This window comes from Macaca thibetana, chromosome 11 (genome assembly GCF_024542745.1).
Source record: "Macaca thibetana thibetana isolate TM-01 chromosome 11, ASM2454274v1, whole genome shotgun sequence".
Taxonomy (NCBI): domain Eukaryota; kingdom Metazoa; phylum Chordata; class Mammalia; order Primates; family Cercopithecidae; genus Macaca; species Macaca thibetana.
This window is the reverse complement of record NC_065588.1, coordinates 52095872-52121628: the sequence shown is the minus strand read 5'-3', so window position 1 is coordinate 52121628 and position 25757 is coordinate 52095872. Positions and strand designations below refer to the sequence as shown.

The 25757-nt window shown below is 46.2% G+C and overlaps 3 protein-coding genes across 8 annotated transcripts in view; 2 read left to right on the top strand and 1 right to left on the bottom strand.

Annotated features, from left to right (window-relative positions):
- The window catches only part of SARNP (SAP domain containing ribonucleoprotein), a 238725-nt gene that overhangs the window by 162338 nt on the left and 50630 nt on the right, over positions 1 to 25757 (top strand). For 2 of the 3 annotated variants that reach the window (XM_050749192.1, XM_050749194.1), the window contains one exon: positions 13654 to 13731. In XM_050749192.1, the coding sequence (XP_050605149.1) occupies positions 13696 to 13731 (36 nt within the window). In that variant the 5' untranslated portion in view covers positions 13654 to 13695. Of the gene's footprint in view, positions 1 to 13653; positions 13732 to 25757 lie in introns of those variants that run through there. The other variant, XM_050749193.1, reaches the window with a different exon arrangement.
- On the top strand, positions 4 to 10411 carry DNAJC14 (DnaJ heat shock protein family (Hsp40) member C14). Of its 4 annotated transcripts, none has more exons than XM_050749136.1 (8): positions 4 to 792; positions 1470 to 1617; positions 2403 to 3871; positions 7887 to 7993; positions 8206 to 8325; positions 8666 to 8826; positions 8923 to 9025; positions 9209 to 10411. In XM_050749136.1, exons 3-8 carry the CDS (start codon positions 2459 to 2461, stop codon positions 9417 to 9419), a joined length of 2115 nt encoding a protein of 704 aa, XP_050605093.1. In that variant the 5' UTR covers positions 4 to 792; positions 1470 to 1617; positions 2403 to 2458; the 3' UTR covers positions 9420 to 10411. The 4 variants fall into 4 exon arrangements, with proteins under 4 accessions (XP_050605093.1, XP_050605094.1, XP_050605095.1 ...); XM_050749137.1 differs by having other exon boundaries at positions 1470 to 1976; XM_050749138.1 differs by lacking the exon at positions 1470 to 1617.
- On the bottom strand, positions 10915 to 12910 carry ORMDL2 (ORMDL sphingolipid biosynthesis regulator 2). Its single transcript, XM_050749205.1, has 3 exons — positions 12223 to 12910; positions 11903 to 12054; positions 10915 to 11132 (listed from the first exon to the last, which is right to left on the bottom strand). Exons 1-3 carry the CDS (start codon positions 12403 to 12405, stop codon positions 10997 to 10999), a joined length of 471 nt encoding a protein of 156 aa, XP_050605162.1. The 5' UTR covers positions 12406 to 12910; the 3' UTR covers positions 10915 to 10996.

Sequence of the window (25757 nt, the reverse complement as noted above, 5' to 3'; positions counted from 1 at the left end):
GAGGGGATGTTAACTACTCACCACCCTGCCAGGGTTGAGGAGGAGGGGGTGGAAGTGCTTCCCTAGACCCCCAGCTGCATCCCCGCTCGGAGGTCCTAGACGCCGAAGGGTCGGCTGTCGGTCGAGGGCACCCCCAGGGCCACTCTGTTTGTTGCTGCCTAAACTCTTTCAAGTCGCAGCCCAGGCTCTGTGAGCTAAATGCAACTAGCTGGGGGGGTAGAGAAAGGGGACAGGGCGTGTGTGTTTGTCTGTGTGTGTGTGTGTGTGTGCGCGCGCGCGCGCGCGCTCGCGCGTCCGCGGTGGGTGGAGGGGGGTGACATCACAAGGCAGGCCCCTCCAACTCTTTCCCCTGTGTGTGTGGGGACCCAGGTTGCCTACTGCTCTAGTCCAGGACCAGAGACCCCCAACTATATAGCAGGTAAGAGTCTTGAGAGTCACCCCAAGAGTTTTGGAGAAGGGTCTCCGAATACTTAGGAGATGACAACCGGAAGCTCTCAAAGCCCCAATAGGGGTCCCAGCGCCCCCCTAGCTCCAGCTTGGTTTCTTCCACTTCCCAGAGAATTGGAGTATTGTCTTCTGGAGAGCCGGGTGGTCGGGATCGTGGACCCAGGGAAGGGGCTTTTGCTAGGCTGGGAGAGCCAGCGGGGGGTTCATGGGTGGAAAAACTTTCGGATCAAGACGGGGCCTGGAAGGGGCACTGACAGGAGAGGTATAAGGCTAGAGCCGTGTGCAGAGGAGGGCACCGACGGAACGGGAGTCGGGGGCGCATGTGGACGTCCACCAAATAGCTTGGTATGCAGATAAGATGTCAAGCAGCATGTAGATGAGTTCAGTATTCTTTGGCTCTCGGGTAAGGTTCTGAGCCGAGCTGAGTTACGCTCCCAGTTCCTAGGCACCGCTCGGTGATCGGGCCAGGGGAGCTGCGTCCCAAGGGGCGGATCCAGGTATAAGGGGCAGCTCGCCAGCTGGGTCAAGCGAGGGGGAGGCCGTGGGTTGCTGTGAAAGGAGGGGCAGCGCTGCAGGGCGAGGGTGGGGGCCAGTCCGGGGCACCCTCTCCTCTGCTCCACCTCCGCACCGCAGGATACAAAGGGGCCTCTGTCCTCGCAGCTGCCAGCACGGAAGGGATCAGGGCAGTGACTCTTCTGAGCTCCCCGGTTTGGTCTGCAAGGGAAACAGACTACGTGAGGCTCGGTGGCTGCCCTCCATCTCCCAGGAATACACCCAGAGCAACCCTGAGAGTCTGCCCTTAGTCTGCAGGCATTGGTGCAGAGCCCACTTGCCTTGCTTCCAGCGGTGCAACCTGCGGGAATCCTATTCCCACACGCGGAGGCAGGGGTCTTTAAATGGCGGAGCCAGTACTTCCTTAGGACCGCCTCCTTGGAGTCGACGCAGCACTAGCTGGACTGGCTCGCCTCTCAGCCAACCACTATTTCTTTTCCTTCCCGTCTCTTCCCTGGTGACCCCGGAAGTGGAAGTAGGCCCAGGTCGGCGGCGGCGGCGGGGACGGAAGGCGGAAGCAGAGCGTGAGCGGGAGGCGGAGCCGGGAGAGCGGCTCTCGTAGCTCACCCTGGCCCCAGGCCGGGCGGCTCGAGGGGGAGGAGTTACCGCCGTTCTTCGGTACGTCCGTTTTTTTTTGTTTTTATTTTTTTTGTTTGTTTGCTTGCTTGTTTTTGAGATGGAGTCTCGCTCTGTCGCCCAGGCTGGAGTACAGTGGAACGATGTCGGCTCACTGCAACCTCCACCTTCCGGGTTCAAGCGATTCTTCTGTCTCAGCCTCCCGGGTAGCTGGGACTACAGGTGCGCGCCACCACGCTTGGCTAATTTTTGTATTTTTAATAGAGACGGAGTTTCACCATATTGGTCAGGCTGGTCTCCAACTCCTGACCTCGTGATCCGCCCGCCTCGGCTTCCCAAAGTGCTGGGAGTATAGGCGTGAGCCACCGTGCCCGGCCACCTTCGTCCCTTCTACACAGCCGGTGGGTTCCCTGGTAGTCTTTCTTAGGGGCAGCCCTAAGCTCCGCCCCCAGATTTTCCTCCAGGGCCGCACGGCCCCCACCCTTTACTGGCAGTCTATGGCCCCCTATCCGGCCGCCTTTCCCATTTTCCTAAGAGTGACCCACCCTGCCCCGACCACACCCTTTACTGTACCTCCCTTTTTCCCTGATTGAAGGTTATAGTTTTCTGGGGAAAGAAGAAAAACTTAGGTGATTTGGAGGAGAGGGGAGGGAGCAAGCAGGGTTGTGGTGAGTCTAGTTTTGGCTTATTGCTAGGAATAGCGAATGCCCCCAAAGAACTTGGGAAAACAAGGAAGGTGGATGAATTAAATGTGTCCACTACTTAAGATTGTTTAATTCCTCTCTTGGTCTCATCCTTGACCGTCTCCACCTTGACATCTGTTACAGGCATCAGAACACACCATGATGGCTGTGACCTAAGACCCTCAGGAAGCCCTGGGGTCATGGCCCAGAAGCACCCCGGAGAAAGAGGGTTGTGTGGAGCCCACCATAGTGGTGGTGCCTCCCTCAGGACTTTAGGACCCTCCGTGGACCCTGAAATACCTTCATTCTCAGGACTCAGGGACTCAGCAGGGACTGCTCCTAATGGTACCCGCTGCTTCACAGAGCACTCTGGTCCTAAGTACACACAGCACCCAAACCCAGCCCATTGGTTGGACCCAAGCCATGGCCCCCCAAGGGGTCCAGGACCACCTAGAGATGCAGAGGACCCTGACCAGAGTGAGACATCGTCAGAAGAAGAGTCAGGAGTGGACCAGGAACTCTCAAAAGAAGATGAGGCGGGGTACCAGGAGGATGGGAACCCTTCTTTTCTTTCCATTCCATCTGCTTGCAACTGCCAGGGAACACCTGGAATTCCAGAAGGGCCTTACTCTGAGGGAGAAAATGGCTCTTCTAGCAACTTTTGCCACCACTGTACCTCTCCAGCCTTGGGGGAAGATGAAGAGTTGGAAGAGGAATATGATGATGAAGAATCTCTTAAGTTCCCCAGTGATTTTTCACGTGTGTCCAGCGGAAAGAAACCCGCATCCCGGAGACAGCGGCACCGCTTTCCAACCAAGGAGGATACTCGGGAGGGTGGACGAAGGGATCCCAGGTCCCCTGGTCGACATCGGCTGGGCCGGAAACGAAGTCAGGCAGATAAGCGCAGAGGCCTGGGATTGTGGGGAGCTGAGGAACTGTGTCAACTTGGACAGGCAGGCTTTTGGTGGCTGATTGAACTGCTGGTTTTGGTGGGAGAGTACGTAGAAACTTGTGGCCATCTCATCTATGCATGCAGGCAGCTGAAAAGCAGTGATTTGGACCTTTTTCGAGTTTGGATGGGAGTCTGGACTGGGCGGCTGGGGGGCTGGGCCCAGGTCATGTTTCAGTTTCTAAGCCAGGGATTTTACTGTGGAGTAGGATTGTTTACCCGTTTTCTTAAGCTGCTGGGTGCTTTGCTGCTCCTGGCTCTGGCCGTCTTTTTGGGCTTTCTACAGTTGGGATGGCGGTTTCTGGTGGGACTAGGTGACCGGTTAGGCTGGAGGGATAAGGCCACCTGGCTCTTCTCTTGGCTGGATTCCCCAGCCTTGCAGCGTTGCTTGACTCTGCTGAGAGATAGCAGGCCATGGCAGCGGCTGGTAAGAATAGTTCAGTGGGGCTGGCTGGAGTTGCCTTGGGTCAAGCAGAATACTAATAGGCAGGGGAATGCACCTGTAGCTAGTGGGCGCTACTGCCAGCCTGAAGAGGAAGTGGCTCGACTCTTGACCATGACTGGGGTTCCTGAGGATGAGCTAAACCCTTTCCACGTACTGGGTGTTGAGGCCACAGCATCAGATGTTGAACTGAAGAAGGCCTATAGACAGCTGGCAGTGATGGTGAGTACCCTTCTGTTTCCTGTTCCTCTCTTTTGTTCCCATATTTTCTTTTCTTTTCTTTTTTTTTTGAGATGTAGTCTTGCCTCGTCACTCAGGCTGGAGTGCAGTGGCACAATCTCAGCTCACTGCAACCTCCGCCTCCTGGGTTCAAGCGATTCTCCTGCCTTAGCCTCATGAGTAGCTGGGATTACAGGTGCGCACCACCATGCCTGGCTAATTTTTTTTGTATTTTTAGTAAAGACTGGGTTTCACCATGCTGGTCTCGAACTCCTGATCTCATGATCCATCCGCCTCAGCCTCCCAAAGTGCTGGGATTACAAGTGTGAGCCACGGCTCCTGGCCTGTTCCTATATTTTCTATTCCAGTTTTAGGGAGAGTGGAATAAAGGGAAGGCAGAGTAGAAAGTTAACGGGTAGGTGAAGATTAACTTTTTTTTTTTGAGAAGGAGTCTCGCTCTATCTCTTAGGCTGGAGTGCAGTGGCACGATCTTGGCTTACTGCAAACTCCGCCTCCCGGGTTGACGCCATTCTCCTGCCTCAGCCTCCCGAGTAGCTGGGACTACAGGCGCCCACCACCATGCCCGGCTAATTTTTTGTATTTTTAGTAGAGACGGGGTTTCACCATGTTAGCCAAGATGGTCTCGATCTCCTGACCTTGTGATCCGCCTGCCTCGACCTCCCAAGGTGCTGGGATTACAGGTGTGAGCCACTGTACCCGGCCGGTTAACATATTCTTAGGAAGGAGTCATAAAGACTTTTTGGGCCAGGTGTAGTGGCTCACACCTGTGATCTCAGCACTTTGGGAGGCCAGGCTTGGTGGCGCATGCCTGTAGTCCCAGCTACTAAGGAGGCTGAGGTGGGAGGATCAGTTGAGCCCAAGAGGTCGAGGCTGCAGTGAGCCAGGATCATGTACCTACAGTCTGGGCAACAAAGCCAGACCATGTGAAAAAAAAAAAAAAGATATTTTCCCCTCTACGATGGGGTCTGATCTTCCCTCCATTTTGTTTCTTGTCATGAGATACATTTTTTGAACCTGGTATATTAGGCAATGTAGCACTCATTCACCTGGAATATCTAGGTGAAGTCCCTCTAACTAGAATGGGAAAAAGACCTGTTCAGAGAACACCTCAGTTGCTCTTCCCTGAACAAATGAGGTTTTTTTTTTTTTTTTTTTTTTTTTTAAACGTGGGGCAACCCAACTATTTCTCCCAGAGAAGCAAATATGGACCTAGTGTGGGAGGGTCAGGGAGTGCATGTAAGTATTTTAGCACCAGGTAGGAGAAAACAGGCTGTTTCAGGGTCAGCAACTCAGAATAGGAGAGGGAAAGAAAATGGAAGTGTATGCATATGTACGTCATACATGAAAATATGGTTGCTTTTATTGATAAGAGGGCGTGCAGGGCCGGGCGCGGTGGCTCACGCCTGTAATCCCAGCACTTTGGGAGGCTGAGGTGGGTGAATCACGAGGTTAGGAGATCGAGACCATCCTGGCTAACATGGTGAAACCCCATCTCTATTAAAAATACAAAAAAATTAGCTGGGCGTGGTGGCGGGCGCCTGTAGTCCCAGCTACTCGGGAGGCTGAGGCAGGAAAATGGCATGAACCCGGAGGGGGAGCTTGCAGTGAGCTGAGATCATGCCACTGTACTTCAGCCTGGGCGACAGAGCAAGACCTTGTCTCAAAAAAAAGAAAAGAAAAAAAAAGAGGGTGTGCAGATGGGAGTTGTGTTGCAACTTATGACTGAGGGAAATGGTTTAATACAAGCATGCTATCAAATTGTATTAGAAGTAGATATTAGATTGATATTAGATACCGGATTGTTACTGCTATTTCTGTACAAATAAAACTATATTATGAATGTAAGTAAGGTGTGTAAATTGGAGGCCTACTTACACTGGAGTGTATGGAGCTGGACTGGTAAAACATCACAGTGTGCAAATTACCTCAATGGCTGCATGACACCAAAAAGGAATGGGCAACTAAAGTTTTCATTAATGATTAAAGGTACAGTAAACCACCACACCTATAACTTACCAAAGGACTGAATTAATTTGGTGGGAAATGTATGCCCCTTAGTAGGTAGCTTGGTTTTTTTTTTTTTTTTTTTTTTGAGACAGGGTCTCACTCCAGTTCCCCAGGCTGGAGTACAGTGGCAGGATCTCAGCTCACTGCAGCCTTGACCCCCACCAAGCTCAGGTGATTCTTCCACCTCAGCTTCCCGAGTAGCTGGAACTACAGTTGTGCACCACCACACCCGGCTATTTTTATTTTTAGTAGAGATGGGGGTCTCGCTATGTTGCCTAGCCTGATCTCGAACTCCTGGACTCAAGCAATCCACCTGCCTCGGCCTCCCAGAATGCTGGGATTACAGGCTTGAGCCACTGCGCTTGGCCTCTGCTCTATTTTTAGAGTGGGTAACAATTGTTTACTCAATTTTTAGAGTGGGTAACAATTGTTTACTCTCATTGTTACTAATTCTACTAGTAGTAGGGCTCTTTTCTCACCTTCTTTTAGTAGACATCCTGTTTTGGAGAGTATTATTCTTAACAAAAATTCTCATTTTTCAATTTCTCTTGGAGTAGAGATGTAGTTAAGTTCCCCTACCCTCATAACATCTATCCCTATACCCCAAAGATCTCTCTTGTCCTGGACCAGAGTGTCTCTGGGCTTTTACTGAACCTCTCACTGCCACTAAGCCCTAGTGTGAACGTGACTAAAAGGCTGTTCAATTAGCTTGGGAATGTGGGAAATTTAACAGCATTTTAGTTATTTGGCATCAGGCAGGAGACTAGCTTTATCTCTTTGGGGAATGGGGATGCATACAATTAGGAAGCTGTAGGAAGAGAGGATATTATTTGTCTTGGAGAGAAGGCTGAAAGTATATAAAAAGCCTCTGAGACCATGATACACTATTTCATTTCTGAGACTGAAAGGTAGATCACTGTAGGAAGTTTTGGATATGAGAATTTTCTTTTTTTTTTTTTTTTTTTTTGAGACGGAGTCTCGCTCTGTCGCCCAGGCTGGAGTGCAGTGGCGCGATCTCGGCTCACTGCAAGCTCCGCCTCCCGGATTCACGCCATTCTCCTGCCTCAGCCTCCCGAGTAGCTGGGACTACAGGCGCCCACAACCGCGCCCGGCTAATTTTTTGTATTTTTAGTAGAGACGGGGTTTCACCGTGGTCTCGATCTCCTGACCTTGTGATCCGCCCGCCTCGGCCTCCCAAAGTGCTGGGATTACAGGCGTGAGCCACCGCGCCCGGCCAAGAATTTTCTAGTTAAAAAAGAATGAGTTTCAAGATGTAACATCTTTGGAACTCTTATTTTATGACTGATATATGTGTGTGCCGGAGACCAACTGTCCCAATTCATCTGGGATTGAGGAGTTTCTAGAGGCATGGGACTTTTCAGTGCTAAAACTGGGAAAGTCTCAGGCAAACTGGGATGATGAATCCACTGTAGTGCCTGATTCTTTGCTACATACTTCATATATATTCTTATCTAATCCCCCCAGCAATCCATGATATATATATTCAGGCTGGGTGCGGTGGCACACGCCTGTAATCCCAGCACTTTGGGAGGCTGAGGTACGCAGATCACTTGAGGTTAGGAGTTCAAGACCAGACTGTCCAACTAGATGAAACCCCGTCTCCACTAAAAATACAAAAAAATTAGCCGAGTGTGGTGGCACATGCCTGTAATCCCACCTACTAGAGAGGCTGAGGCAGGATAATTGCTAGAACCTGGGAGGCGGAGGTTACAGTGAGCTGAGATCGTGCCACTGCACTCTAGCCTGGGCGACAGAGTGAGACTTTGTCTCAAAAAAAAGATAGATATTCAAGGTAATATAGCTAATTAACAGAGCCGTGAATTGAACCAGATCTGCAGAGCCAGAGCAATTAATCATTAAGCTACGCTGACTCTTCAAAAGGGTGATGAAAGAGAGCCCTTTGATATGAGAATAAACTCAAGGTGGGGAGAGGGTTGGAATGGATTTGTAATGAAATCTGTCTTGGTAGGTTCATCCTGACAAAAATCATCATCCCCGGGCTGAGGAGGCCTTCAAGGTTTTGCGAGCAGCTTGGGACATTGTCAGCAATGCTGAAAAGCGAAAGGAATATGAGATGTAAGTTGGAGATGGGAAATCATCAGATAATGGTAAATGAAAAATCCTCAATAGGAGAGGCATCTGGACTTGGGGGTGGAGGCTCGTTGAGGTGGAGAGAACTAAAGTCACTTGTCTTTCTCGCTAGACAGGGGCCTCAAGAGGCCAATTGATGTGTCTCCCTTTGTCCCTCCCTCAATACCTTCTGACTTACAAAGTGTTTCTTCTCTTAGGAAACGAATGGCAGAGAATGAGCTGAGCCGGTCAGTAAATGAGTTTCTGTCCAAGCTGCAAGATGACCTCAAGGAGGCAATGAATACTATGATGTGTAGCCGATGCCAAGGAAAGCATAGGTATGAAATAGAAGGAGAGGGATGGGACAATCACAGCTCAGGGATTAGGTAACCAAAGATCTTCCTCGTGAGTATTGGTAATTATGAGTTACATCTGTATCTCATAATTAGTAAAAAGACCCTTAAGTTTCTACCTTTGTCATATTGTCAAGAGATTGACTATTTTAATTAGCACTAAGAAAAATTAGCTTTTAAGATAGAACATTGAAGGCATATGAAATATCTAAGTGGGGGTAATTTTAGATGTTTCAGCCCTATTTGTGAATAATGGTAAGACTACTAGTAATGCCCTAAGTAGGCTTGACAAATTATTAAAGAACTATCCTTTTGTTGGTTGCAGGAGGTTTGAAATGGACCGGGAACCTAAGAGTGCCAGATACTGTGCTGAGTGTAATAGACTGCATCCTGCTGAGGAAGGGGACTTTTGGGCAGAGTCAAGCATGTTGGGCCTCAAGATCACCTACTTTGCACTGATGGATGGAAAGGTGTATGACATCACAGGTACTCTCTGTCCTCTAGAAATACAGGCTCATACTTCCTGATCTTTTATGTGCTCTAAACTGCAATGTTTTGGCTAATTATTTCTCATGTTTACAGAGTGGGCTGGATGCCAGCGTGTAGGTATCTCCCCAGATACCCACAGAGTCCCCTATCACATCTCATTTGGTTCTCGGATTCCAGGCACCAGAGGGCGGCAGAGGTAGGTGGTATTTCTGTCAATAATCTACCCACTATTTCAGTTTTGAATATGGTTTCAGATGACCTGCTTTTTAGGACACTCAGGGGCCTTATTTTCTAGGAAGTTTGGGAACTGGTAAGTATATCTAACTTTAGGTAACCATATAACTCTAACATCTCTTGCCTTATTTCTGTTTTATCTCAGAGCCACCCCAGATGCCCCTCCTGCTGATCTTCAGGATTTCTTAAGTCGGATCTTTCAAGTACCCCCAGGGCAGATGCCCAATGGGAACTTCTTTGCAGCTCCTCAGCCTGCCCCTGGTGCCACTGCAGCTTCTAAGCCCAACAGCACAGTACCCAAGGGAGAAGCCAAACCGAAGCGGCGGAAGAAAGTGAGGAGGCCCTTCCAACGTTGACGCCCCTTCTTTCCTCAAAACAATGTCAGGGAGTCAAAAGGGCTGTGTACAGCATAGGATGGAGTTTGATTTATCCCTCCTCCCCCAACACCTAGGAACTGAATCTTTTGTTTTTTTTTTTGAGAGACGGAGTCTCGCTCTATTGCCCAGCTGGAGTGCAGTGGTGTAATCTCGGCTTACTGCAACCTCTGTCTCCTGGGTTCAAGCAATTCTCCCATCTCAGCCTCCTGAGTAGCTGGGATTACAGGCACACACCACCACACCTGGCCCAACTAATTCTTTTTTGTATTTTTAGTAGAGACGGGGTTTCACCATGTTGCCCAGGCTGGTCTCAAACTCCTGAGCTCAGGTGATCCACCCGTCTTGGCCTTCCAAAGTGCTGGATTACAGGCATGAGCCACCGCGCCCGGCCTGAATCTTGTCTTTTGACAATACCAAAGAAATAGGGGGTAGCTAGAGTAAAGAACCTAGGGCCTGGACCTGGGCTGGACAGTATATCCCTTTAGGTGTGGGAACTGGGTATTTCCCTGGGGTCTGTATGCCTTTGTCTTGTCATTTGCTTTTAGGGCAGATGACACTTTTTCCCACCCTTTTAAAGCCACAAGTCTGTCTTCTTTCTTGAACCATTTCAGGAGGAGCCCTCTCCTTTACCCCGATATAATATTTAAAAGACAGAACAAGCAAGCATGTAGCCCTAATGATAGGCGATTACTGCATAGAGTTCAGAGAGTGGAAACTGAATTTTCCCTCGACTTTCACTTTGTGGGTAAATCACCCAATTTTAGGCTCTTTTCTGCAAGGATGGCCAAAATTAATCATTTTTAAAAAGAGATTCATGCCCACTGCCCTTGGGTGAGGGGGAAGGATGCAGGGGTTCCCAGAAGCCCCCATGTGATTCAAGGGTTTGTATTTTTTTTTTTAAGTTTGTTCATATTTGTATGTACATACCTATTTAAAGCCAGGGGATTATCTTTCTATAAATGTATAACTGGTAACCTGTATCTTCCCTCTTTTTTGCCCATATAACTGGAGCCCTTTTTCTCATTTGAGAATCCCTTCCCAAGAAGTGTTAAGCTTAGAGTGAAGGGCACCTCCTACTGGACCAAAGGAGAGGGGACTAGAGAATTGTTTTAAGTTTTATACATTAGGTCAGTATTCCATCTTCCTAACCCCAGCCTTATGAGGACAGCTCTCTGCCCTTCCTGCTGATTAAACTGCAGCTATAGCTGGAAAAAATTATTATAAGAAAAATACACAGCAAAAAAGGTGGTAGGTGTAGAAGATATGGAAAGATGTAATCACTGAACAAGCTGCCCAAATGGCTTCCTGCTATGGAGGAGAGTGATTTGGCCCTTACCTCACCTGCCTTCCTGATTCAAAGAAACTTGCCGCTGGCAGGACTGGGCCCAGGAGCCCCATTTGCCAATCTCTTCTCTTCTTGGGAGTCTGGAAAAGGTTGTATAGTTCTCACACTTTCAAGGTGTAGAAGACAGTATGGAGAATAAGAGAAGGATGTTTTATAGTCCTCTGTTTCACTGCCTTCCCTATGCCCATGGAGCTGTCCCAAAACCCATCCCTCAGTATTTGTTGATGCCAAAGACACGAACCCCATGGAACTGGGGCAACTTCGGCAGCAGTACACTGAGCAATGAGGCTGTGTTGATGAGGAAGTGAGCAGCATCATACTTGGTATAGAAGCTGGCCAGGAGATAGCTGGGGAGAGAAAAAAATAGGGTGAGTGAGGTTGGCCTTCCCTATCCATATTCTTTTTTCTTTTTTTTAAAGAGACAGTTCTCACTATGTTTCCCAGGTTGCAGTGCAGTGGCTATTCACAGGTGTGATACGTGTGGTACAACCTCAAATTCCTGGGCTCAAACAATCCTTCTGCCATAGCCTCCCAGGCAGCTGGGACTCCAGGCATGCACCACAGTGCCCTGCTCTTTCTCTTCTATTTTAAATGACCAGTTTTACTGTATATTTACTGTTCTAGATTATCTAAAACTATTCCAGCTATATCAACAGCATTTACTTTGGGGTTCAGGAGATAGCACCTTTAACTGGAGACTATAAGTCAGTATCTGTTAATTGCTAATGACATGGCAAATGACGGCTGAAGCTATTTGTCTGTATGACTGTTAAGAGTCCTCTTTGCTTCCACTCCCTACAGTGTTTTTGAAGATTACTATCAGTTCTGCCTTGATTTACTTATTTTGGCAGTGTAAAATCATTTGGTTTTATTTGGCACTTATCTTTTCTAAGTCCTTTCATTTCCTTACTACCAAGGAGGCAGCAAGGAATGCTTGATTACAGCATTGACTTCTACATTTTACTGCTCTCTGTAGACTTAGAACTAGTATACCTTAATATCTTCAAAGGCTTTTAGATGGGTAGTCTGTTTTTTAACAGCTTCCCTATGGGCCTTTCTCCCTGGCTCTTGGAGCTCTTTCTGACCCAGCATATCCTCATTTCCCCCATAGACTCACAGCACAATAGGAGAGATGCTGAGGAACTTGCGGGAAGAGGTAAACTGGAGCCCATAGTCCATTTGCTCCCAGTGTGTCAGTAGCCGAGCCTTTCCTTGGTCAGGAGTCTCAAAGGGTGTCCCTTTCACCGTATGAAGGAAGACATACATAGCCTGGGAACAGGGAAGGTGGCAGTGTGAGGGGCAGAGAGTAGTTCTTCAGTCAAAGAATTATGTTAAGATCCCAAAAGGAACACATAAATCCCCAAACAATTGGTGATTTTATTTTGCTTTTGGTCGGGAAACGCTGGGGTGGGTACAAGGCCGCGGTTTAGTGCTCACCAGGTTATGGATGACGTTGGTCAGGGTCCAGACAACAGGAATGCTGAAGAAGGGGATGCTGAGTAGAACCACATGCAGCAGTCCTACCAAGATGATGTAGGCCAGCCAGATGCCTCGGCTATTCATCACTCGAGTGTTGGGGTTTACTTCGCTGTGCGCCACCCCCACATTCATCCTAGCCATAATGGGGGATCAGGCAGGAGTCCAACTCAGTTTTTTCTCAACCCCTCTTTGAGCTTTCTCCCAGTTGTCTCTCAGATAGCCCCAATTCCCTGAACTCTATTGGGAATGAAGAACTTACCCATCACGCAGAAAATAAAAACTGAAAACTTGGGGAAAACTTTAAAAGACAAGAAGAGTCCTCACTACATTTTAGAGACACAGTCATTTTTGCTCTGATCTTTACACTTCAACTGTAACATGAAGGTGTACGTAGACTTGGGGCACTCCCTTCAGTGAGCGAGGGAAATAGGAGTATCTGACTTTCCTGAAGAAGTTAATAACCATAAAGAGGTCACGCACACCCAGTATTCCAGGAGAAAGTCATGGAATCATCAAAGAACCACTAAGAAGGGATGACAGAGTAAAGCTCACTCTGGTCCCCACTTTGTTCTCTGGGGCTTGTCCACCCTCTCTCACACCTCCGTGGCATGTAAGCAGTCAGCATCCCCATTACTTCTCTCAAGCGGGGGGCACGACAACAACTTGCCCACGGCTTCTGGACTGGGTTCGGAAGGGACCTGAGCTCAACGCCTGGAGAGATGGAGCCTTGGCTCTGACTCCAGGGGCGGCAGTGATTATCTGAACTCGGTTCTTTAAAATTGTGGTAGCTCTTAAGCTGATGATGTCTGGTTAGGAAGCGGCTGTTGCCCGCCCCAGCCCCACCGCCAGTTCCTTAAGCCCGCCCCATGCCCCTCCCAGCTTCCTCCTCACGTTCGTCGGTATTTTCAGGGCTCCCTTCAGCGCTCCCCTCTCAATATTTAGGTCACCGCTTCCTCGGCGCCCCTTTCCTCTCCCACCATTTTTCCTCAGCAACCCTTACGGTCTTTGCAGCCCCTACCTGCCAGCTCAGATTCCCTGTCCCGGCTATGGGCGCAGCGCCGGCTACCACACCTGAAGTCTCCAGGAAGTAACGCCTCCCCGTCTGCCCCTTTCCTATTGGAGGAACACAATCAGCGCTGCCACCACCCATTGGTTGGTGATCTGTAATGCAGATGCACAGTTGGTTGCCATTTCTGTCGTTCGCAAGATACAGTGCCCGCCCCTTTCCCTGTTCCACCTTTTGAAAGAGGTGGGGAAAGCTGCCTAGAGAAATGAGAACGACGTCAGCTATTGACCAATGGGAAGAGTTGATGGTATGGCGTGGGAGCAAGAGTGACAACGATTGGTCGGTCTTGCATCTCTACGCCTAAGGCGGGAGCTCCTGGAGGCGGAGGCAGCGGGTGGGGGCCTAGTGGAGTGAGGGGTAACAAGATGGCGACCGAAACGGTGGAGCTCCATAAGCTGAAGGTACAGTGAATCGGGGAAGGGCTGAGTTGGACTTTTCTAGGAACTGAATTCTACAGGGTAGCTTGCGCCTTCTCCTACGTGTTGTCTTTGCAGCCTTTTCCACTTCGTTTTTCGGCTCCCACTGTAGCTCTTTTGTGCCACCCTTCCACACTACGCCTTCCCTAATTTCCCATTTCTCCTCACGGTTTTACTGCTATATTTATTTATTTCTGCTCCCTTCATCGTTGTATCGTCCGTCATCCTTCCCCATCGGGTTGTGTAAGTGCCTTCTACCTGTTATACTCCTCGTTGCTTTTCAGGGCTGCATTACGTCAGTTCGTCCCTCCTTTTTGCCCCATGTCGGACCCAGGATCCGTTTTTCTTCCCTGGGATGATGTTTCCAGTCTGTCGTCCGAAGCTGAGATTCGCCTGTTAGCAAATGGTGGCATTTTTGTATATTTCTCTCTAAATAGGTCCCAGACACTCAGAAAATACTTCCACTCCCCTTTTCTAGGTGGGATTATGCCCCCAGGCCGAATTTTGAAACCAGGGAGAGGCCTCTCAGAAAAGATCGGTCTCGCCTTAGAAGCCTGGGATTGAGGAGACCTTGAGAATAGTAAAAGTACAGACACCTCTGATTTAAAAGTTTTCGAGTTCTCTCACGCGGCTCTCGGCCCGCCGGCCTTCCTCACACACCATCTCCTACCACCAGAGAGAACTCATACCTGCAATATTTGGGAAAAACAGTTCCAAGGTTAAGATTATCTCTTTTCCATTTCATATCTCGGATGGGCCCTGCATCTCCTGGTGTTACCATTGGCTGACACTGAATCACAGAAGCTGTTTTAAATTGTCTTGTGAGAATCTTGGTAGTTTTCTCACACCTAGATATATAAAAACGTTAAAAATATATTAAAAAGCAGAAAACTTTAAAAAGTATTTTCTTTTAGGGTAAATTAAGATAATCTTGATTGTGGTTTCACAAGTAGTTTTCTTTCTCATTACATGTTTTGGACAAACCAGGCTGATATAGCTGAAACTGAAAAGTGATCCTTTAAAGCTTGAAGAGTTTTTTGTTTTGTTTTGTTTTGTTTTTTTTTGTTGTTGTTTAAGAAAGCTTAAGGGTAGTAAGGGTAGGGAGAGGACCCTTCTTTAGTCACTTATTAGTTGACCCCAATTAGTCTTTCTGTGAAAGCTAGTGTTTTCTTACTCTTGGATTCTAAACTCTATTAGTGGATTTTTGTGTTATTCTGGAGTTATTGTTAACTTGATGGTACCGAAATGCATAGATTATATCAGTGGTCTCCTGATATTGTGATGAGTAAAAAAAAAAAAAAATTGAGCAATCATCTCCACTTTGTGTATATATACTGTACTTAGAGAAATTGTATACTTCCATACTGTTATAAAACATACACAGAAAAGGAATTTTTGAACGAGATAAAAAGGAACTGAATAGAAGAGCTAATATTTTCTTCCTATTTGTCCTATTTTTGAAATCCCTGGAGTAAGTCACCAGCTGCCCGATGACTTACTTACATTTATAGATTGTGTTGGTTTATGGAGTTCCTCCTTCCATCAAATCTGTATTTGTCAGGTCTATATTAAATTTGTATTTGATTGGATAAGTAACTTTTACATAAAGTCCTCTGACCTGATTTTAGTGTTACAGTCTAAGAGAACATTAGGCACTCTTGACAGCCTAAAAAGAACTCGCTCTTTAATCACATTTGCTTGTCTTTGCTTTTTCTCTAGAGCACTTCTTAACCTTTTGGAGGTCACAGATATCTTTGAAACTCTGATGAAAGGTATGGACCCTCTCCCCAGAAAAAGGCATGTACACATATTTTGCATGCAGTTTGAGGGGCTTCATAAAACTACCTTGTAGCCCTGAGGAGTCCATGGACCTCTGGTTAAGAACTCATGCCTTTGGCTGGGCGTGGTGGCTCACACCTGTAATCCTAGCACTTTGGGAGGCCGAGGTGGGCGGATTGCTTGAGGCCAGGAGTTCGAGACCAGCCTGGGCCACATGGCGAAACCCTGCCTCTACCAAAAATGCGAAAATTAGCCAGGTGTGATGGCAAGTGCCTATAGTCCCAGCTACTGAGGAGGCTGAGGCACAAGACTCGCTTGAGACCGGGATGGAGGTTGCACTGAGCCGAGGTGGTGCACTGCACTCCAGCCTGGGAGACAGTGAGACTCCATCTCAAAAAGAAAAAAAGAACTCACGCCTTTGATTCTGATTTTTAGGGCAGTTAGTTCCACTGGCGATCTTGATGCAATGATCCTGACTTCTGGGTTGACTTGGGGTTTTATTGCCTTTGAAAAAAATCTTGGCTGGGCCCAGTGACCCACACCTCTAATCCCAACTCTTTGGGAGGCGGAGGCCAGGAGTTTGAGACCAGCTTAGGCAACATAGTGACACCCTGTCTCTACAAAAAATTAAAAAATTAGCTGGGCATGGTGGCGCACACCTGTAGTCCCAGCTCCTCAAGAGGCTGAGGTGGGAGGATTGCTTGAGCCTGGAAGGCCAAGGCTGCGGTGAGCTGTGTGATAATTGCTCCACTGCACTTCAGCCTGGGTGACAAAGGGAGACCTTGTCTCAAAAAAAAAAAAAAAAAGAAAAAAATATCTCCATTGTCATAAAGAGATTTTGGGCTTTGGTATGGAACTTCAGGGGAAGGGAATACCTTTGAAGCAGGAAGGAAACATAGTATGTATCTGAGTTGATATGTAATGTCATATCAACAGCAAATTTCTGAGGATTTTGTAGAAATGCATTTTTTTTTTTTTTTTTAAATTGAGATGGAGTCTTGCTCTGTCACCCAGGCTGGAGTGCCGTGGCAAGATCTCGGCTCACTGCAACCTCCGCCTCCCAGGTTCAAGCGATTCTCATGCCTCAGCTTCCGGAGTAGCTGGGATTACAGGCACGTGACATCGCGCCTGGCTAATTTTTGTATTTTTAGTAGAGACGGAGTTTCACCATGTTGTTGGCCCGGCTGGACTTGAACTACTGACCTCAGGTGATCCTCTTGCCTTGGCCTCCCAAAGTGCTGGGATTATAGGCATGAGTCACCGCACTTAGCCCATTCTAACACATTTGGAAAGAGAGATTGAACTGTGGATGAAAATGGCTTGAACTGTAACAGTATCAGATATCCAGTCAAACATCAGAAAAGGAACTATTGCAGAGGAGAGGAGAAAGCGGTAGTGGTGTCAGAGTGTTGAGAATAGTGAGACATTTGTATTGGAAAGTGAAGTGAGGAAATACATTGGTGGTTGAAGATAGTTTGGAAAGGAAAATAGGTAAACTATAAAGGTAAATCAAAAGTGATGTTGAAAAGGGCTTTCTAAGTTGTATAAGGAATTCTGGCCTTTGTCATGTAATAAGTAGGGCTGGGAGCCTTTGGAAGTTTGAAAGGAAGAGCTTGATGTGATCAGCTTGTATTCTGTTGGCAGATGGGATTTGTAGGGGGAGTGATTTCACCACTTAGATGTTTATTTTCAGAGTCATTCCTCTGCTTAAAACCTTCAAATTATGTCCCTGCCAGTCTCTGCGGTATAGTTACTAACACTTCAACTACTGCGGCCTTATTTTATTTCATTTCTTCAGAATGATTGTCTTCATCAGTTGCTAACACTTAGCATTTATTATGTGGCAAAGCACTGTTTGAAGCCACTTGCATGCACTGATTTAATTCTCATAATAACCCTATAAGGTAAATACTTATATTATCCTCATTTGAAAATCAGAAAAACTGTAGCTCAGAGAGAGTAACTGAGTAACTTGCTCTGGTTGCACAGCTAATATGTGGTATATTAAATCCAAGCAGGCTGGGCGTGGTGGCTCACGCCTGTAATCCCAGTACTTTGGGAGGATGAGGCGGGTGGATCACCTGAGTTCGGGAGTTCGAGACCAGCCTGACCAACATGGAGAAACCCTGTCTTTACTAAAAATACAAAATTAGCTGGACGAGGTGGCGCATGCCTGTAATCCCAGCTACTCGGGAGGCTGAGGCAGGAGAATCGCTTGAACCTGGTAGGCGGAGGTTGCGGTGAGCCGAGATGGTGCCATTGCTCTCCAGCCTGGGCAACAAAAGTGAAACTCCGTCTCAAAAAAAAAAAAAAAAAAAAAAAAAAAATCCAGGCATCCTGTCTCCAGAATTCCTGTTCTTAATCATTGTACACTGCTTCTCCTTCTTACCTCAACCCAGAACCTTCACATATGCTGCAGTTGGAGTTTTCTTTTGGCTGTAGTACTTCTGCCAGCCTTCCTCCCTAACACCTTTATCTAATTAATTACTACACCCTTTTCAGGTGTTTCACCCAAATATTATTTACCCAAGGAAACTTTCTCTGTTCTATCCACACACATGGTCAGGCCACTTTTTATATAGTTTCATAGGACCCTGTATGTTGTTTAAAAATCAGCTGAACATGCTGGGCGCAGTGGCTCATGCCTGTAATCCCAGCACTTTGGGAGGCCGAGGTGGGCGGATCATGAGGTCAGGAGTTCAAGACCAGTCTGACCAACGTGGTGAAACCCCATGTCTACTAAAAATACCAAAATTAGCCAGGCCTGGTGGCGTGCACCTGAAACCCCAGCTACTCGGGAAACTGAGACAGGAGAATCGCTTGAACCCGGGAAGCAGAGGTTACAGGAGCTGAGATCGCACCATTGCACTCCAAGTCTGAGCAACAGAGTGAGACTGTCTCAAAAAAAAAAAAAAAATCAACTAAACACTATCTGATCATTGATTGGCTTGTTCCCTCCCTGCAAGATTGTAAGCTCCGAATGGGAAAGGACTCTGTTTTGCTCATGATTATTTGCCTGTATCCAAGATAATACTTGATACACAGTAGGCGCTCAATAATGATTTATCGAGTGAATAAGCATGTCAAGAGTTCAAAAGAATGGGAATGAATTTGAAAGACATTTAGGATGTAGTAGAATTTCAAGTATTTATAGATCAGTTAGATATGGGAAGATTGAAAGATGACTCCAGGGTTTGGGCAGTGATACCTTTAGTCTGGGTTGGAGGAGAAGAAGCCAGTTTTGTGCAGAAGAGATAAGTTCAGTTTGAGGCTTAGGTGTCTGTGGGACATCCACTTGGAGATGTCAGGTAGTCAGTTGGAAACGTGGGTCTTTCACTCAAGAGCTGAAAGCTAATGATGCAGACTTGGTTTATTCAGAAAATAAGGAGCACCTGCCATGTCCCAGTTACTGTGGGTGCCAGAGATACAGCAGTGTACAAGACAGACAAAATCCTTGCTCTCATAGAGCTTGTATTTTACTGAGGGAAGGCAAAATAAAAAGTAAAATTTATGGTATGTCAAATGGTGATTGATAAGGCACATAGAGAAAAATAGGAGAAAGGAATAGGAAGTACAATGGGAAGGGTATTGTAATTTTAAATAGGGTAACTGGGGAAGGCCTCATTAACAAGGAGATGATTACAAAAAGACTTTAAGGAGGTGAAGGAATGAGCTATGTGCAGTGTTAGAGGAATAGTACAAGACCAGTTTGGCTTATCAGAGTGAGCAGTGATAATAAGGTAATGGTAGGGGAGGGCAAACTTGTAGGACCTTTTAGGTGATAGGATTCAGCCTTTTACCCTTAGTGAGATAGGAAACCAGTGGATGATGTTTGACTAGAGGAGTGACATGTTCTGACTTAAATTTTCAAACGATCACTGTTACTTTGTTGAGAATAAGCTGTAGTGAGGCAAGGGCTGAAAAGTTTTGACAATAATCTGTATGAAAGAAAGACTAGAGTAGTAGCGTTTGCAGTGGTGAGAAGGGTTTGATTCCGGATATATTTTAAAGATAATGCTGATAGACTTTGCTGCTCATTGAGATCAGGAAGTGAATTAGCCTTTGATATAAGTGGAATGACAAGAGGGGCAAAGAAGGAATCTTAGTGAATATTTACAGGTTTGGGTGGAAGAAGAGCTAGCAAGGAGGCTGAGGAGAAGAGAATGAAAGAAAGAAGTGCCAAGACTTTGGCAGTTAATATTGGGCATAAATGAGAGACACTTGAGCTGGTATATTGGCCTACTGTTTACAAGCTGTGGTTTGTTTGTTTTTTGAGACAGTGTCTTGCTTTTTCTCCCAGGCTGGAGTGTAGTGGCATAATCAGGGGTCACTGCAGCCTCAGTCTTCCTGGACTCAAGTGATCCACCTCAGCCTCTGCTCCCACCCAGTAGGTGGGACTACAGGGGCACACCACCACACCTGAACTGTGTATTTTTTAATTTTCTGTAGAGACCGAGTCTCCCTGTGTTTTCCAGGCTGGCCTCAAACTCCTGGCTTTGAGCAATCCTCCCACCTCAGCCTCCCAAAGTGCTGGGATTACAGGCATGAGCCACCACATCTGGCCAAGCTGTGTGATATTTAAGCAAGTTATTGAATTTCTTTAAGCCTAATTGTAATACCAACCACTTAGGTTCCTTGTAAAGATTTTGAGTTCCTATTATATGTTATAGGTGATATAAAACATTTCTGCCTTCAAAGAATTTACAAACTATACATTGACATAACATGAAAAAGATGATTTTTTTTTTTTTTTTTTGGGATGGACTCTTGCTCTGTCACCCAGGCTGGAGTGCAATGACGTGGTCTCAGCTCACTGCAACCTCTGCCTCCTGGGCTTAAGCCCTTCTCCTCCTGCCTCAGCCTCCCAAGTAGCTGGGATTACAGGTGCCTGCCACCACGCCCAGCTAATTTTTGTATTTTTAGTAGAGACAGGGTTTCACCATGTTGGCCAGGCTGGTCTTGAACTCCTGACCTCAGGTGATCCGCCCGCCTTGGCCTCCCAAAGTGCTGGGAATACAGGCGTGAGCCACCACGCCTAGCCAACATGAAAAATATTTCTGATAAAATATTTTAATCAAAATTTGGCCGGGTGTGGTGGCTCACACCTGTAATCCCAGCCCTTTGAGAGGCCGAGGTGGGAAGATCACCTGAGGTCAGGAGTTCAAGACCAGCCTGACCAACATGGTGAAATCCCATCTCTTCTAAAAATACAAAATTAGCTTGGCATGGTGGTGCGTGCCTGTAATCCCAGCCACTCGGGAAGCTGAAGCAGGAGAATTGCTTGAACCGGAGAGACGGAGGTTGCAGTGAGCCAAGATTGTGCCACTGCACTCCAGCCTGAGTGACAAGGGCGAAACTGAGTCTCAAAAAAAAAAAAAAAAAAAAAAATTCAAGATCAGTTAATTAGAAGAAATCACAGGGCAAGCTGGGCACGGTGTCTCATGCCTATAATCCTAACCAACACTTTGGGAGGCTGAGGCAGGAAGATCACTTGAGCCCAGGAGTTTAAGAACAGCCTGGGCAACATAGTAAGACCTCATCTCTACAGGAAATCAAAAAATTAGTTGGTTGTGGTGGCACACACCTGTGGTCCCAGCTATATAGGAGGCTGAGGCAGGAGGATTGTTTGAGCCCCAGAGGTCAAGGCTGCAGTGAGCCATGATCACGCTGCTGCATTCCAGTCTGGGCAACAGAGCAAAACCCTGAGTCAAAATAAACATAAATAGAAATCACAGGGCAATGCATGATTAATGTCAAATGTATTATGGGGGTAAGTTGATATGTCCTTTCTCTGTGGGTTGGATAGGTAGAATAGAGAATGCTTTATTGACCTTGAAAAATAAGATTTAAAAAATTTTTTGAATGGGTAATCATGCACAAGTTCACAAAAGAGTATATGGTAAAAAGTTTCTTTCCTACACTTTTCCCGAACTAGCTTCCTCTTCTCAGATTCAACCAGTGTCAACTTACCTGTTTCTTCTCCAGACATCTTGTTTATATACATTATACAGAGACATGTGTGTATTATTTTTTACATTAATGTTAGTATCCTATATAGAATGTTCTATAACTTTTTTTTTTTTTTTTTTGGAGACAGCGTCTCCCCTCTGTCACCCAGACTGGAGTGCAGTGGTGTGATCATGGCTTACTGTAGCCTCAACCTCCTGGACTCAAGTGATGCTCCTGCCTTAGCCTCCCAAGTAGCTAGGACTACAAGTGTGCACTACCATGCTCAGCGAGTTTTTTGTTTTTTGAGAGACAGGGTCTCACTGTGTTGCCCAGACTGGTCTTGAACTCCTAGGCTCAAGTGATCCTCCTTTGTTGACCTCCCAAAGTACTAGGATGACAGATGTGAACCACTATGCCTACCTAGCTGTTTTTTTTTTAATTTTCTTCTTGGGACAAGGTCTTGCTATGTTGCCCAGGCTGGAGTGCAGTGGCATGATCATGGCTCATTGCAACCTCAGCCTCCCAGAACCAAGTGATCTTTCCACCTCAGCCACCTTAGTAGCTGGGACTGTAGGCACATGCGACTATGCTCGGCTGATTTTTTTTTTTTTTCTTCAGTAGCCTTACTGGGATATAATTCATGTACCATTCAATTCATTCAGTATACCTGTTAAAATATTTTTTGTTTGTTTTGAGACAGGGTCTCCCTTTGTCACCCAAGCTGGAGTGCAGTGGCATGATCTCAGCTCACTGCAGCCTTGACTTCTTGGACTCAGGCCATCCTCCAGCCTTAGCCCCTCCGGTAGCTGGGACTACAGGCGCATGCCACCATGCTTGCTTGTTTTTGTATTTTTAGTAGAGATGGGGTTTCAACATGTTGCCCAGGCTGGTCTCGAACTCCTGGACTCAAGTGATCCGCCTACCTCCAGCCTCCCAAAGTGCTGGAGTCAAAACATTTCAAATCAAATCAAATCAATTTAGAAAAATGGAGTAAGATTTTATGTTAGTCCTATTTTAAGTTTTAAAAGGTTTTAGTTCTGCTAATGTAATTGTGCTGAAATATGTGCAAAAAGAAATGACATCATTTTCAGCTATTTTATGTTTTTATTAATCTTTTCTTTCTTTCTTTTTTTCCTTCTTTCTTTCTTTCTTTCTTTCTTTCTTTCTTTCTTTCTTTCTTTCTTTCTTTCTTTCTTTCTTTCTCTTTCTCTTTCTTTCTCTCTTTCCCTTCCTTCCGTCTGTCCGTCCGTCCTTCCGTCCGTCCTTCCTTCCGTCTGTCCTTCCTTCCTTCCTTCCACCATCTTTCTTTGCCAGGTATCACTGTGTTGCCCAGGCTGGAGTACAATGCTGTGATCACAGTTACATAGCAGCCTTGACCTCCCAGGTTCAAGCGTTCCTCCCACCTCGGCTTCCCTAGTAGTTGGGACCACAGGCATGTGCTACCTTGTGTGACTAATTAAAAAAATTTTTTTTTTTTTTTTTTTAGGAACAGGGTCTCACTCTATTGCCCAGGCTGTTCTTGAACTCCTGGGCTCAAAGCTGTCCTCCTGACTCAGCCTTCCAACGTGCCGGGACTACAGGCATGAGCCACCATGCCCAGCCTCTGTTTCCCTTTTAAAATAATGTCCTAGTATATGAGAAGAACTCACTATATGACAAAAGAAGTCGTACAACGTTATATAAAAGCTGTATGTAGGCTGAGCGCAGTGGCTCACGCCTCCCTACAAATGATATATGTAAATGTTAAGTGATCTGTAAGTGCCGGGATTACATATGACTTTTATTTTCCTCTAAACTTTTCAGAATTTTCTAACTATTCTACAGTGAACATAATACTTTTATAACAAACTAACAAAAAATTTAAAGTGTAATTAAAATCAAATGACTTGTTCTCCAGGAAGTGGAAAGAAAATAAAGTATCAGCGTGAGAAAGAACAAGATTCTTTTTTTTTTTTTTTTTTTTTTTTGAGACTGAGTCTGGCTCTGTCGCCCAGGCAGGAGTGCAGTGGCCGGATCTCAGCTCACTGCAAGCTCCGCCTCCCGGAGAACAAGATTCTTTTAAAAAAAAAATTTTTTTTTGGAGACGGAGTCTTGCTCTGTCACCCAGGCTGAAATGCAGTGGTACGATCTCGGCTCACTGCAAGCTCTGCCTCCCAGGTTCACGCTATTCTCCTGCCTCAGCCTCCCGAGTAGCTGGGACTACAGGTGCCCCCCATCACGCCCAGCTAATTTTTTTTTTTTTTTTTTTTTGTTTAATTTTTTGTATTTTTAGTAGAGACAGGGTTTCACCATGCTAGCCAGGAAGGTTTCAATCTCTTGACCTCATGATCCACCCGCCTCGGCCTCCCAAAGTGCTGGGATCACTCCCAAAGGCGTGAACCACCGTTCCCGACCAAAAAAACTTTTTTTTTTTTAATAGAGATGGCATCTCATGGTGTTGCCCAGGCTGGTCTCAAACTTCTGGGTTCAGGTAGTCCTCCTGCCTTGGCCTCACAAGGGACTGGGATTGTAAGCATGAGCCACGGAAATCAAGATTCTTACTTAATAAAGGGACATTAAAGATGACTTATAATGTTATTTAAGGTATAGTTCACAGGCCTCTGCTGGTCCATGAACTAGCTGTTCCTGGTTAGTGGTGAAATAAATACAAAAATTGAGTGTAAGCTTTTAGAAAGTTTTATAGCAGTTTGATAGCACTGCGATATCCAAGTGTGTGCTCATTTTTGTAGTAATTGATTTTTATTGTTATTGCAAAAGTATTGCTCCATGACCTGATTGTAATGTTGTAAAAAGCAACCTTATCAGCCTATCTATGTAAAAGTACATTGAGCTGGGCACAGTGGTGTGTACCTGTAGTCCCAGCTGGAGTTTGGAGTGGGAGGATTAGTTGAGTTCAATAGTTTAAGTTCAGCCTGGGCAACATGGCGAGACCACTGTCTCTAAAAATAAATAAATAAAATAAAAATACATTGATTTGTGAAACTATGAAATCTGAGACCAGTGATTTAGTACTTAATAAATATAAAGCACTTACTAGCTGTCAGGCACTGTTCTAAATGCTTAATAGAATTTTTGATTTAAGGCCGGGCGTGGTGGCTCATGCCTGTAATCGCAACACTTTGGGAGGCCGAGGCAGGCGGATCACAAGGTCAGGAATTCGAGACCAGCCTGGCCGATATGGTGAAACCCCATCTGTACTAAAAATACAAAAATTAGATGGGTACGGTGGCGTGCGCCTGTAGTCCCAGCTGCTCGGGAGGCTGAGGCAGGAGAATCGCTTGAACCCGGGGGGCAGAGGTTGCAGAAGCTGAGGTCGTGCCACTGCACTCCAGCCTGAGTGATATGGTGAGACTTCGTCTCATAAAAAAAACAAACAAAAAAATACATATGTATATATTTAGTAGAGATGGGGTTTCACCGTGCTAGCCAAAATGGTCTGGATCTCTTGACCTAATGATCCTCATTATATATAAAAAATATATATATACTTTTTTTTTTTGTAATGGCTCACACCTGTAATCCCAGAACTTTGGGAGGCCAAGGCAGGTGGATCACTTGCGGTCAGGAGTTCGAGACCAGCCTGGCCAACATGGTGAAACCCCGCCTCTAGTAAAAATACAAAAATTAGCCAGGCGTGGTGGCGGGCGCCTGTAATCCCAGCTACTCGGGAGGCTGAGGCAGGAGAATTACTTGAACCCAGAAGGCAGAGGTTGCAGTGAGCCGAGATCGTGCCACTGTACTCCAGCCAGGGCACCAGAGCAAGACTCCGTCTCAAAAAAAAAAAAAAAAATTTTTTTTCTTTTTTTTACTTAATCTTCATAACAACCCTATGAAATAGGTACTGTTATTGTTCCTATTTCACAAGTAAGGAAACTGAGGCACAGAGAGGTGAAGTTATTCATATAAGGTTGCAAGTAGTAAAATTGGAATTCTAACCTAAGTAGTCTGGCTTCAGAGTCTATGCTCTCCAGTCACTCTGCAGTCATTTTTTTTTTTTAAACAGGCTAAAGCCTTAAAAATAATTTTTTTTTTTTTTGAGACATAATTTCGTTCTTGGCATCCAGGCTGGAGCGCAATGGTGCGATCTCAGCTCCCTGCAACCTCTGTGTCCCAGGTTCAAGCCGTTCTCCTGCCTCAGCCTCCTGAATAGCTGGGATTACAGGCATGCGCCACCATGCCTGACTAGTTTTGTATTTTATATTTTAATTTTTATTTATTTTTTTGAGACAGTCTCACTCTTTCACCTGCTGGAGTGCAATGGCATGATTTCGGCTCACTGCAAC

Excerpts from the sequence above, each read along its gene's own strand:
- DNAJC14 (XM_050749135.1), top strand. The coding sequence starts at position 1,719 with ATGTCGGCTCACTGCAACCTCCACCTTCCGGGTTCAAGCGATTCTTCT. Across the intron at positions 8,326-8,665 it reads CGATGCCAAGGAAAGCATAG|GAGGTTTGAAATGGACCGGG; the intron begins GTATGAAATAGA and ends TGTTGGTTGCAG. Across the intron at positions 9,026-9,208 it reads GGCACCAGAGGGCGGCAGAG|AGCCACCCCAGATGCCCCTC; the intron begins GTAGGTGGTATT and ends GTTTTATCTCAG.
- ORMDL2 (XM_050749205.1), bottom strand. The coding sequence starts at position 12,405 with ATGGCTAGGATGAATGTGGGGGTGGCGCACAGCGAAGTAAACCCCAAC. Across the intron at positions 12,055-12,222 it reads CCAACGTCATCCATAACCTG|GCTATGTATGTCTTCCTTCA; the intron begins GTGAGCACTAAA and ends CCCTGTTCCCAG. Across the intron at positions 11,133-11,902 it reads AGCATCTCTCCTATTGTGCT|CTATCTCCTGGCCAGCTTCT; the intron begins GTGAGTCTATGG and ends TTCTCTCCCCAG.